We start from the raw sequence: 13,216 nt of genomic DNA on the forward strand, positions 1-13,216 counted from the left end.
AGTTGTTTATTGTTGCCATGCAATTATAAAACATGCTGTGTTTAGTTCCAGAGAAAACTGCAGACAATTTAACAAATCCTGTTTCCCCCTGCAACTATTTGCGTACTGGATACATGCATACTGGGGTAGAGGACTAGAAGGGTACTGAGGGCTGTGGACAGTGTTTTTGTGTGTCTTTAGCACTAATATTACATGTCATAATTAGAGGCTATATTTGCTGGGAAAAACAAGCTAGTAATTTGTCTTATGATTCATTTGATGACTACATGTTTTCTTATAAACAAGGTAAATATTATTGGTTTTGGCAGACATATAAGATTATATTAATTTAATCCTAGTATTTTTTTAGACTCATGCATATATGATTTTGTAGTTGATATTTTTAGGCTCTTAGAAACACCAAATGCTACTGAGTGGCAATGCTGTGGATCAATAATCTGGGTTGAACCATATACCTGGATGTAAAGGGAAGACAATATTTTTGATTAACTATAGTTAATTTATTTACCTTAGGTAGTAACAAAGATCACTTAATTTTATCCAATTATATTTATTTACTGATATCTATTACATGCATAATACTGTATGTGAATCTGGAGATGATATTCAAGAGAAATATGAAACATGGTTTCTACTGTGGGGATTCAGAATGAGTCATTCTCAAGATGTGCCTTTGAGCTAAGAAAACCGAGACCCTGCAGGCTCAGAAGAAACTCCCTCCAGACCCCTTAACTACCTAGAAGAATATGAATTAGGGGACCATAGTAAGAGATTATCAGAGATAGCTATTTTTGACTCATCTATAGTGTATGGCAAACTTCTCAATTACTGAACATCTGCTCTTCTTATCCTCTTCCTTCCTCCCCTATGAAGCCCCAAGGTGATCCTTAGCTCAGAATGTCATATATACCTCATTTTCCCTTTGTCTTTGAACCTGTCATGTATGTGGGGTTCCCATGTGTACCTATGTATTAAATTTGGTTATTTTCTCTTGTTAATCTGTCTCATGTCTATTTGATTATTAGACCAGACAGAAGAACCCTGAGGGTAGAGGAAAGTTTCTTCCTCCCATACTATCAAAGAACTGTGTGGTTAGGTAGACAATTTACCGTATGTGAAAAGAGTCAACATACTTGCAAATACAAAACTCTGTTGTAAAGAACTTTCTAGTATAGTATATGTGTATTAGGAATTTAGGAAAATGAGGAATTGGGTAGGCTGGTGTGCCCAATTCAGTGTTTTCTGGAGGCATCTGCAGCCTGGGCCATATCCACAGAGACTCCCCCCAACCCCAACATCTGATTAAGTTTGACATTGAGTTTGGGTAGGTGATCTGAGGGAGGGAGGCGAATGAGGTCATTCTCGCTTATGGGACCTGGTTCAAGAGTACAAATGGAGGCCCAGATACCATATCCTAACTATTGAGAACTAACTGCCTAAAAACAAACTGTCAAACAATATGTTCTATTCTCCTATTTTGACCAATTTATTTTCATAATGATCTGAAAGGCCAAGTTGAAATTTACAGTTCATCAGAGTTTCATACTGGAATGTAGACATGGGGATAAACAGGTTTCTGCCTGCAGCTTACCCCATTCTTTTCCCACCCAGTTCTGTTCTGCCACTCTGTAATGGGGCACAAAGTGAGGGTCCCCAAAAATATAAGAGAAATTCCCCACAGCCCTCAATTGGGGGTAGGGGGAGCAGTTGATACTGCTTAAGATACTTTACATAACAAAAGGCAAGTTAATAACTGTGCTGCTATCCAGGGCAAAAGGTGTGCTGACTTTCAAAATGTATAGTGACTCATGACAGAAGCGGGAGAGCTTCTACAGCCCCTGTGCAAGAGGCAGGGGGCAGATATCCATGTATCACTGAGCACTCTTGCCCTGACTAAAGATGGTAGCCAAAAGAAGGTAAAAAATACAGGGGGACTGACAAAAGTAGCACATTGTAGGAGGGGCCAGATATGAGGACATGTAGGAAGTCCTTGGCCAAGCATTTAAAATAAGGTTGGTCTGAAAAAGAAGGAAATTCCACCATGAGAGCTGAAAGAGTAGGGAGGCAGCTGTGAGGAAGAAGCCATGAAATAGGGGGATTCAGCCATGAGGTCTGAGAGAGGAAGTAGCAAGCAGCTATGCAGTTTGTAATGAAGCGGACTGCCATGAGGGCTGATGTATAAAGTAGAAGCCATGCTGGCTGGGAGTCAGGATGCCTCCACGCGGCCTCGGGTCTGGGGTAGTGAGGAAGGCAGCCATGTGGGCTGAGGAACAGGCATAAGGAGAGAGTTAATGGAGCTATGTGGGAGCCTGCCTAACCAAGCACGGATTTGTGAAGGATGCTTTGGAACTGAACTGTGATCAGGAATGCAGACTTCTGTTTCTAAAGGACATATAGAGAAGTCACTCTCTTGGGATGTGTGCCCTCCTGGACTCCACCATGATCCAGTGTAACAGCACATGACTACATGGAAGCTGAGGACAATGTACCCCAGATCCTGAAGAAGAGAGCGGCTGCAATAGGATGAAGGTTCTGAAACTAGGTCTCCAGAACATAGTCTAGAAGTAAGGGCATGAGTTCTGGGTGGCCATGCCCCTTGACCCTGTGGACTCTGTACCATGTAGGGTTTTGTATACCTGGTAGGGCTGGAACAGGCATTCCTGTTGCTCATATCTAATGGTAATATTGGGTCAGATAATGTTATGAATATACCTTGACCAACACCTGCCCATCCCGTTATTAAACAATCACCAAATATTCTTGAGTATACCATCTGTTTCCTTCTGTAACTACAGATGATACAGCCTGTTCCTTAAATGAGATTTACAGTAATTGTGAACTTGATGTAAGCCTTGAGGGAAAGTTTAACTTTCTAGGCAAAGAATAGTCAAATTCTATTTGACTATTACTAAGTACCACTAAGAGAATAGATTTGGTCGTTTGGTGAGAGCAGCATGCAAAAAAGAGAAGATGGCCAAAGAAAGCTAGCCTTGGAGAACATAGTCTCTGTAGAGGAGCAAAGAGGGGTGAAAGGACAAAGCCAGCCCCATTTGCTATTGTGGCACCATTTGCCTAGCAGGCCTATGACCTTTTGAAACCATTTACCCCTCCAAGTTTGTCCCCAGCACTTATCCTCTACACTTTCTTCTCTTTGTGAATTCTTTCACAGCCCAAGTCACCGACCACCCTAACAAGGGGGAGAGGTAAGGAAGTCAGAACAAAGGCTTGGTTTAAGAATGAAATAGTTATTGCAGTCAGATACTCTTAAACGTGCAGTAAGATAGAGACGGAAAGGAATGAATCATATCTGATGACTGAGAAATGCTGATCAGAGTTAAGAGCAATTTCACTGGAGTGTGGGGACAAAGTCTGATCAAAGCATGTCTAAGAGTAAAGAAGAGTAAAGGGGAAGTGAGGAAATGCAGCTAAAAATTCAAGATTCCTTTGCTTTGTTTTGAAAATGTAGCTAGAGGCAACTGCAGGAAAGGAGGAGTTGAGAACAGTGTAAGAGCTTTGGGCTTTCGACTCTCAGTGAGGCATCAGGTGGGGGAAGACAAGGGGCAACAGGTAGTTCACAAATATAGATCCATACGGAGTGAAAACAGATCAAGGGTCAAATGAAAAAGAGATTTCTTCCCAGTTTGGAGAGGGGAGTTGGGTGGAGTTATAGACGAGGGGTGGGGAATTAAGGGAGCTCACACATCACACTGAATGGTGGTGACTTTCTCTGTGGGGCCCTCAGGCAGGGTCCACTGCAGAGACCTAGAAGGGTGGAAGTGGAGCAAATGACTTGGGGAAAGTGCTGAACATTTGGGAGAGAGATCTTCCCAGGAAAAAGTAAAAAAAATGTTACTGAGAGGTATTGAGGGTATTTGAACATGAATTTAATCTCAAAGCTTTTCCTTCCAATTCTACCCTGCAGGGTGTAAGGCACAGAGAAGGCAGATGAAGGTGGACTTGAACTTTAATTCATTTCCCCAACGGCTCCCCAAAGGCCAGCATGTTTGTCTTCTAAGACGTGTTATTCTGTTGCTTCAGCATCCCAAAGCTTTTAAGGAAATCGAGCCATTTTAACAGAAGAGGGTGGGAGTTGGGGAGAAAACCGGAGATGAGATGCGGGAGTTGGTACAACATTTCTTTTCTCCACATTCATCCGGAGGGATGACAGACGGCCGCTCACTGTCCAGATGCTGCTCCCCCGGGTGGAGGAAAGGGCCCTGCCCTGGAGCGACCAGGTGGAAGGAAGCACCTCTGTCATTGGTCCAGCAGCCGCTTTCACCTGCGCGGAGTCCAGGGGCGCAAGTGCAAAGTCCACAGCGCCGAGTCTCGGAGGCGGCGGACCGCAGCGCTAGTGGTCCCCCACCTTCCGCCAGGCAAGATGTCGCTGGGGCTGCGGGTGAAGAAGAAAGGCAAGTCCAAGGAGACCCTCCGGCTGGTGGAGGGTGAGCAGGCGGACGCAGACGGCAGCAGCCCCCCAGCGCCCCCGGTTCCCCGACCCAGGCTGGTTTTCCATACGCAGCTAGCGCACGGCAGCGCCACGGGCCGAGTGGAGAATTTCTCCAGCATTCGGGAGCTCTACACCAAGATCGCGGGCGTGTTTGAGATCTCGCCTTCCGAGGTAAGGAGCAGGTGCTCAGGCTCGGCCTCTCGCGCCCTCTCCCCTTTCTCCTACTCGCGGCGCTGGCGGAAATTGGCCCAGTTGGTTGAACCCCACGGTGGACACGGCCCAGGGGAAGGGAGAAGGGTTAACTGGGTAGGCGAAAAGTAAGTCCCAGGAGCTGAGAAAGTCGCATTGCAGGTGCTCGGAGATCTGGTTTCTTGGAAACTGGGGTGATCTTTCTTTCTTACGTAAATGAGCATGCTGTAGTAGCCCCGGATTCCGCTGATGGAGACTGAGCACGTTCCCAGGGTCCAGAACTGACAGGGCGAATGAGCACTCTCAGCTTCATATGGACTTCGTTCTCCTGCTTCCTTTCCAGAGGTGAGGGAGCCCCGCTGAGAATCTCCCAGATTAAGTGGGTGGGGCAGGGTAGGGAGTATGAAGTGCCTTTCAGGCCCCACTGAAAGTGCCCCACTGAACTTGCCCCACTTGGCCCCTCACGTGCACAAATACCAGAAACCTTTTGGGGTATTTCCAATAAGTTTATTATACCAAAGGTGGATAACTTAGAGAGTTATCATTAAGTACGTGGGACTAGTTAACAAAATTTTCAGAGGGGAAAATCAGCTCTAAATTTTACACCATATCGTTGAAAAGGGACCGAAGTTTGCCTTAATTAGGTTGAACTAGAGTTCCATATCACCATGATTTCGAAAGCACTAGTTTATGTTGATGTTTATGTGACCACTTCATTTATGCTTGTCCAAGCCAACCACAAAAGTAAGTGTGAGAAGTGAGCCCAAGAAAGTATTTTGTCCACATTTCAAGGAAAAACACGCGATCTTTTTGTCCCGAACTCCTGCGTGCAGGGAACTGACTTTGAGTAGCACCTAGCAGCCTTTGGATATCTGTTCTTTAATGTTGTTTATCAGGTCTGTTCAGGTGAAATTGAGGTCAAGGCAAAATTCCAAGAGGAGATGAAAGAGAGCTTGAAGTGTACCTTTTGTTCTTTCAGGGTTCCCAGGCCCTGAGGGGTAAATCACAAATCTATTTGTGAATTTTTTAGATTGGTATAGAGTAGTAACAATAATAATTCATGTTTCTAATAGGACGTTTCAATCCAAAGAGCACTTTTGTGGGAATATGTCCTTTGATCTTTTCTAAGAAAGGTAGGTGGCAGGTAGTTCACTGGGTCCCTAAGGACTGATAAACCTGGATGTGGAGCCAGGTTCTACCACTTACTGGCTGTGTGGCCTTGAACAAATTTAACTTCCCTCAGCTTCAGCCAGCTATCAAATAGAGATAAGAACATCTGCTGTGAAGGGTGATTGTAAAGACTGGAGTTTGTGTAGAGACTGTAGTCCCAAGATGTGCTTCTGTGGTATGCGGATTGTTTTGCGCTAAACACAACCAAGACCCTTGCAGCTCAACAAAAACTTCTGACCTCCTTTAACTGCCTAGAAGAACTTGAATTAGGTGGTTATTTTCTCTTGTTTATCTGTCTCATGTCTATTTGACTGCTAGACCAGCAGAAAGAACCTTGAGGGTAGAGGAAAGTTTCATCCTCCCCCACAAATCCTATCAGATTGCGTGGTATATGGTCAGTACTTAACAAATTGTAACTAACTTTGTTAATTAACCTAACAGTTAGATGGAGGTACAAAGTGATTGGACCTTGGCCATGTTCAGCGTTTTCAGTTTTGAATAAACTGACTTGCAAGATAAAATTCCAAGATAGTATAAACAAGGTGCTTTTTTGTACTTTATCAAAGTTCATAAACTTTTATAACCACAAATACATATGAACGTTAGTCTGTTTATACATATAACGAACATAATGGGAGTTTCCCATTTGGATTAAAAAGAGTTAAGTATATCCATGATAAAGTACTATTGGTTTTGATATAATAGTATGGTATGTCATAAGTATCTCAATAACTTTGAAACAGAAGTCATTTATTAAAATAACATGCATACCAGTGATCAATAAAATGAGATCCCATTTCTCATCCCATTCCCTCCTCAAGAGAAATAGTGATATAAGCTTTTGAGATGTCACTGGGAGCAAAACAAAAAATTTTCCCACTGAATAGATTATATACAAGGTTAGCTGAGAAGTCCTACCATTTCTCTAGAGAGGCAGCTATAAGGACATAAAGAGCACTGTATAAAGAGCTCTTTACTGAGGCAATAAAGGAAGGACTTGACCTGACCTATGTCTGGTGCAGCTGATGGCTAGGTGTGAAAGTGTACAGAGTGATCATTCCATTCTTACCGCAGTGGAGAGGCAAGGGTTCTTTTCATTTTACATTTGATCTAAGTGAGCCTTTGAGCACCTTGTCTAGAGTCGCTGGGCTGGTATGGGGCAGAGCTAGGATTTGAATCCAGGTTTTCTGATTCCAAGTCTATTACATAGCAACTGTGAGGTTCTTGGTAACTGGATTCAAATTCCAAATACAAACCCAGAAAAGCTTTTTTTTTTTTTAAACAAATGGTCTCTTCAGTTAAAGCCAGACTTAACATTGCCTCAAGATGCTGTTGTGAAATGGACAATTCTGGATATTACCTATTTCCTGGTCCCTGAAGGAGGAAGCTAATGAAACACTTGCAGGGTGCAGCCTGTGATCATTACCTTGAATTAGGTGGCAAATTATGCAAAAATCCCTTACAGCTAACATTGTTTTTATTAAACAGTGAAATGAGTAATTCCGTAAAAAGAAAAAAGAAAGTAAATCTTGTCTAAAAGAACAGTTAACTGATAAATGCAGGGACAGTTTTATAATAAGTTTAATATCATTTTAAAAATATTCAGGTTATATAAGTGAGTCAAACATTAATTTCTTGAGCCATAGTCATAAAATTTACTGAAGGAGCATTTTGAATAATTGACCATTGTAGTTATTTAGCAAATAGTTGGTGCCATGACATGTTTTCTATTACAAGAAAAGATTGTAGTGAAAGATAATGAATTGTGAGAGCTTTTTAATAAATCAATTTTTCTTTTTGGTTTATAACATCTATTTATTTTTAAAATTTTCTCCTTTTAATTTAATTTATTGGGGTGACACTGGTTAAAATTCTGCAGGTTCCAGATGCACAATCCTACAACACATCATCTGCACACTATATTGTGGTTCACCAACTCCCAGTCTTCCTGCACCCCCCACTCCCCGCCGCCCCCCACCCCCTGCCTGACAATCAACATCCGATTGTTCCTGTCCATGAGTTTTTCTTTTCTTACTCTTTTTCTCCCTCTGCTTCCCCCAGGTCCCCCCAAGCCCCCAACAGCTGTCATACTGCTCTCTATCTATGAGTCTGTCTCTATTTTGTTTGTTAGTTTATTGGATTCCGGATATGAGTGAAATCATATGGTCCTTGTCTTTGTCTGACTGGCTTATTTCACTTAGCATACTGTTCTTCAGGTCCATCCATACTGTTGCAAAGGGTAAAATTTCCTTCTTTTTTATGACCAAGTAGTATTCCATTGTGTAAATGTACAACAGCTTTTTTACGTACTCATCTGCTGATGGGACACTTGAGCCACTTCTAAAGCTTGGCTATTGTAAATAATACTGCAGTGAACACAGGGGTGCATATATTCTTTCAAATTAGTGTTTTGGGTTTTGTGAGATAAATTCCCAGAAGTGGAATTGCTGGGTCATAAAGAGTTTCATTTTTAATTTTTTGAGGTATCTCCATACTGCATTCCCACCAACAGTGCATGAGGGGTCCCTTTTCTCCACATTTTCTCCAACACTTGTTTATTGATTTATTAAAGATAGCCATTCTGATAGGTGTGTGGTAATATCTCATTGTGGTTTTATTTACATTTCTCTGATGAGTGATGTTGAGCATCTTTTCACATGTCTATTGGCCTTTTGTATGTCCTCTTTGGAGAAGTATCTACTTAGGTCTTTCGCCCTTTTTTAAAATTATATTGATTGGGTTTTTATGATGTTGAGTTGTATACGTTCTTTATAAACTTCAGATATTAACCCCTTGTCAGATGTATCAGCAAATATGTTCTCCCATTTAGTGGGCTGTCTTTTCATGTTGTTGATGGTTTCCTTTGCCGTGCAAAAACTTTTTAGTTTGCTGGAATCCCATTTGTTTATTTTTTCTTTTGCTTCCCTTGCCTGAGGAGATATATAAAAAAATGTTGCTATAAGAAATGCTCCAGATTTTACTTCCTACATTTTCTTCTAGGATTTTTATGGTTTGAAGTCTTAACATTTAAATCTTTAATCCATTTTTCTTTAATCTATTTTGAGTTTATTCTTGTATATGATATGAGGAGGTCTAGTTTTTTTTTTGTTTCTTTTTTTGCACATATCTGTCAGTATTTCCAACACCATTTATTGAATAGACTATATTTACCCCATCGTATGTTTTTGCCTCCTTCGTCAAATATTAATTGACCATAATAGCAAGGGTTTATTTCTGGGCTCTCTGATCCATTGATCTATACGTCAGTTTTTTATGCTAGTATCATGCTGTTTTGATTACTGTGGCCTTGTATTATAGGTTGGTATCAGGTAGCATGATTACTCCAATTTTGTTCTTTTTTCTCAAGATTGTTGCAGTTTTTCAGGGTTTTTTGTGTTTCCATATGAATTTTTGGATTATTTGTTATAATTCTGTGAAATATGCTTTAGTATCTTGATAGGAATTCCATTGAATCTATACATTGCTTTGAGAAGTAATTTTAGCCATGTTAATTCTCCCAATCCATAAGCATGGTACATGCTTCTATCTCTTTGTATCTTCTTCAATTTCTTTCTTCAGTGTCTTATAATTTTCTGAGTATAGGTCTTTTACATCCTTGGTTAAATTTATTCCTAGGTATTTTATTCTTTCTGAAGCAGTTGTGAATGGGATTATTTTCTTAGTTTCCCTTTCTGATAGTCCATTATTGGTCTATAAAAATGCCACTGATTTCTGGACATTTATTATATATCCTGCTACTTTACTGAATTCATTTATCAGTTCTAATAGTTTTTTTGGTGGAATCTTTATGGTTCTTTATATACAGTGTCATGTCATCTGCAAATAGTGACAGTTTTCTTCTTCCTTTCCAATTTGGATGGCTTTTGTTTCTTCTTGTCTGATTGCTGTGGCTAGGACTTTCAGTACTATGTTGAATAAGAGATGTAAAAGCAGATGCCTCTGTCTTATTCCTGATCTTAAGGGGAAAAATTGTAGTTTTTGCTGTTGAGTATGATATTGGCTGTGGCTTTGTCATATATGATCTTTATTATGTTTAGGTATGTTCTCTCTATTCCCAGTATGCTTAGTGTTTTTATCATAAATGGGTGCTGGATTTTACCCAATATTTTTTCTACATCTATTGATATGATTATATTGTTTTTATCCTTCATTTTGTTTTTGTGGTGTATCACATTTATTGATATGCAGGTATTGTACCAACCTTGCATCCCTGGAATAAATCCCATTTGATCATGGTGTATGATCTTTTTAATATAGTTGTGGATCTGTTTTGCTAATATTTTTTTGAGGATTTTAGCCTCTATGTTCATCAGGGATATTGGCCTATACTTTTCTTTCTTTGTAGTGTCTTCATCTGGTTTTGAAATTAGGATAATGCTGGCCTCATAAAATGAGCTTGGAATTCTTCCCTTCCCTTGCATTTTTGGGAATAGTTTAAGAGGGATAGGTGTTTGTTCTTTTTTGAATGTTTGGTAAAATTCATCTGTGAAGCCATCTGGTCCAGGATATTTGTTTGTTGGGAGTTTTTTAGTTACTGCTTCAGTTTCACTATTTGTGGTCTGTCTATTCAAATTCTCTGATTCTTTCTATTTCAGTTTTGGGAGATTGTATGCTTCTAGGAATTTATCCAATTTGTTGGCATATAGTTGTTCACAATATTTTCTTACAATTCTTTGCATTTCTTTGGTATCAGTTGTTTTGTAGTTAGATACTTTACATGTCCAGTAAATGAAAACTCAAGTTTCTTTATAGATTTCAGAAATTATTTCCTTTAACTAGGTTATATTAAATAGTTCATTGAATGAGTGGATCAAGCAAATATAGCCCCTTCTCAATACATAAAGGCAGTAAAATGAAGCAGTGTACTTGGGAAGGAGAAAAGACAATAATTATGATTGTAATTTCAAGCCTTACATTCAACTTAAAATCATGCTATTATTTTTCCAGAAAACAAAATAGACTTTACCTTCTCTTGTCATCTGTTCCCATCCCTTTTGCTATCACCCCAGTTCTTCCATATAGCAAAACTCAAAAGTGGGTGTCTCCAATGAGATATATGCTATATGTCATCTCCCTGCTCAAAACTCTCCAACAGCGCAAAAGGGACATCTCTCATAGAACAAAAAGCCAAAATCTGATGATGGGTTTAGGCACTGTTCCCTCTCCAATGTCATTGTTCTTTCTCTCCAGCCAGTCTCCAGCTATTCCTTGAACTCTGGAGCCTCAGGGCTCTTGCACTGGCTGTGGTCTCACCAGAACCTCTTCCTGCACATTGCACTTCTTTATGTCTGCTCAAATATCACCTTTTCATTGAGGCAGGTACTGATCATCCCATTTAAAATTACAACACCCCTATTCCCTTCCTCACTGAGTGTTCCTCCATGGCACACTAACATCCTATGTATATTTAACTTATGTATTTTGTTTATTGTCTTTCTTCCCCCATGTACTATTATATAAGCTCCATAAAGACAAGGATTTTGTCTATTTTGTTTACTGATGTAGCCCCAAGGGCCTAGAACTGTGGTGGAGCTCCAAACATATTTGTTGAATAGAAGAATCCTCACAAATACAGAACCTAAAATCCTGAAGCTTTAGCACTAAGCGTTAGTACTGGTTACAATACTGATATATAGGTATTCATATTTTAATATTGTAGTGTGAGAAAAGAAACTAGTCTGTAACGGGTTGGAGTGAGGAGCATTACATGCATCTTGAAGTAGGAAGAGGAGTAAGAGGGTGAAGTATGGAGACTGGGAAGCTAAGTAAGAGGTGTTTGTATTAAATGCATGCATTTCTGCAAAATCCATAAATTATGAATTTGGAGGCTATGTTTTCAAGCAAAATTGCTTCTGAGATGAGTTACAGTGTATGGAGAGCTGCCTTGTGAAGCTTCCCAGAAGCTTCATCCTTTTCTCAACTTGCTGGCACCAGCACTGAACTCTGGTGAAAGTCAATATTCTCTACTTATGTGGCACTTCTGGAGAACATGAACCGCACTGCATACTTTATCATTTCCCAGCAAAGCAGATACTTGGCAAGTGAAACTGTGTCTTTCTACTTCGTAAATGGGAAATCCGGGAAGAGCAGAGCAAAATGGGATTTACTGGCTTGCATATAGACCCCCAAGGAAAAACAAACAAAAACACCCAAAATGGGGCTTCTGGTCAAGATGGTGACATAGGCAGACATGGCTTACCTCTTCACATAACCACATCAAAATTATAGCTAAAATATAGAAGAACCATCAGTCAGGAACATCAGAAATTGAGTTGAATGGAAGTCTGACAACTACAGAATTGAAGAAACCACATCCATCCAGATTGGTAGGAGGGGGTGCAGACGCGGAACAGGCTGGCCCCACACCCACATGGATAAAAATTTCAGAGGGATATCTCAGAAGCAAGTAGTCCCAGACCCACACCGGGCTCCCCAGTGCCAGGAAGATAAGTCCCCACAGCTTCTGACTATGAAAACCAGTGGGGATTGAGTCAGTGGAGGAGGCTGCTGGAGCCCTAAGCATTTCCTCTTGGGGAACCCACACACAGACTCACCTATTCAGACTTGCTCCCTCTGAGCTCCAGCACTGGGGTGGCAGCTGGAAGGGCACCAGTAGTACACAAGGAGAGACTGAAGTGTTTGGCATCAGGGTGAGCAGAGGCCATTGTCCCTTTGCTGAACCCTCCTCCCACAGAGCTGGTAGGCTGGTGCAATATCTGAGACTCCATCAACATGGCCAACACTGAGTGACCCACCTTGGAGATCTAAGAAGTTCTACCCCACTCAATATATGGGCCCATCTAAGCTGCTTTTCCATAAGAATGACTGGTCTTGGCTCCCATATCCTATCAAACAAACAACAGCTGGCTTCAATGACCCTAGCAGCAGCCAGATTAGAGTCACTGCTTTGTTTCACCTGGGAATTTCCAAGCCCAGCATAAGTATCAGCCATCTCAGATTGCTTTACAGCTTAGGCAGGGTGCCCCGGGCAAAATACAGGTGGGGGCTGACCTTGGCCTGCACCACCCAGGAAACCCCAGGGCTAATGCACCCAGTGGACAGCTACAAACCATGTCAGAGCACCACCACCCTGCTCCTGCACAGCTGATCCTCCACAGGGTGGGGCAGAGATTGGTGGTCAGTGGTCACAGCCAATCCTTGCAGCTGACTGGCCTGGGTAAATCCCTCCCATTGATCTGCCAACAGTAACCAAGGCTTAACTACAAGAGGAGGGTGTTCTCAGCCCACACAAAGGGCACACCTTGAGTACCCAGCTTAGGTGATAGGGGAGGCTGTCCCCTGGACACTACAGGACACCTACTATACAGGCCACATTACCAAGACACAAAGTCAGCGCAGTTCTACCTGATACATAGAAATAAACACAGG

General features: G+C 41.3%; 1 protein-coding gene across 1 annotated transcript in view; it reads left to right on the forward strand.

The window, feature by feature from the left end:
- Positions 1-4,234: 4,234 nt before the first annotated feature.
- GIPC2 (GIPC PDZ domain containing family member 2) overlaps positions 4,235-13,216 on the forward strand; it is a 79,081-nt gene continuing 70,099 nt past the window's right edge. Inside the window, exon 1 of the mRNA XM_024565480.4 lies at positions 4,235-4,618. Coding sequence (XP_024421248.2) covers positions 4,379-4,618 — 240 coding nt within the window. The 5' untranslated portion in view covers positions 4,235-4,378. The remainder of the gene's footprint in view (positions 4,619-13,216) is intronic.

The sequence above is a fragment of the Desmodus rotundus genome, chromosome 3, assembly GCF_022682495.2.
Source record: "Desmodus rotundus isolate HL8 chromosome 3, HLdesRot8A.1, whole genome shotgun sequence".
Taxonomy (NCBI): Eukaryota; Metazoa; Chordata; class Mammalia; order Chiroptera; family Phyllostomidae; genus Desmodus; species Desmodus rotundus.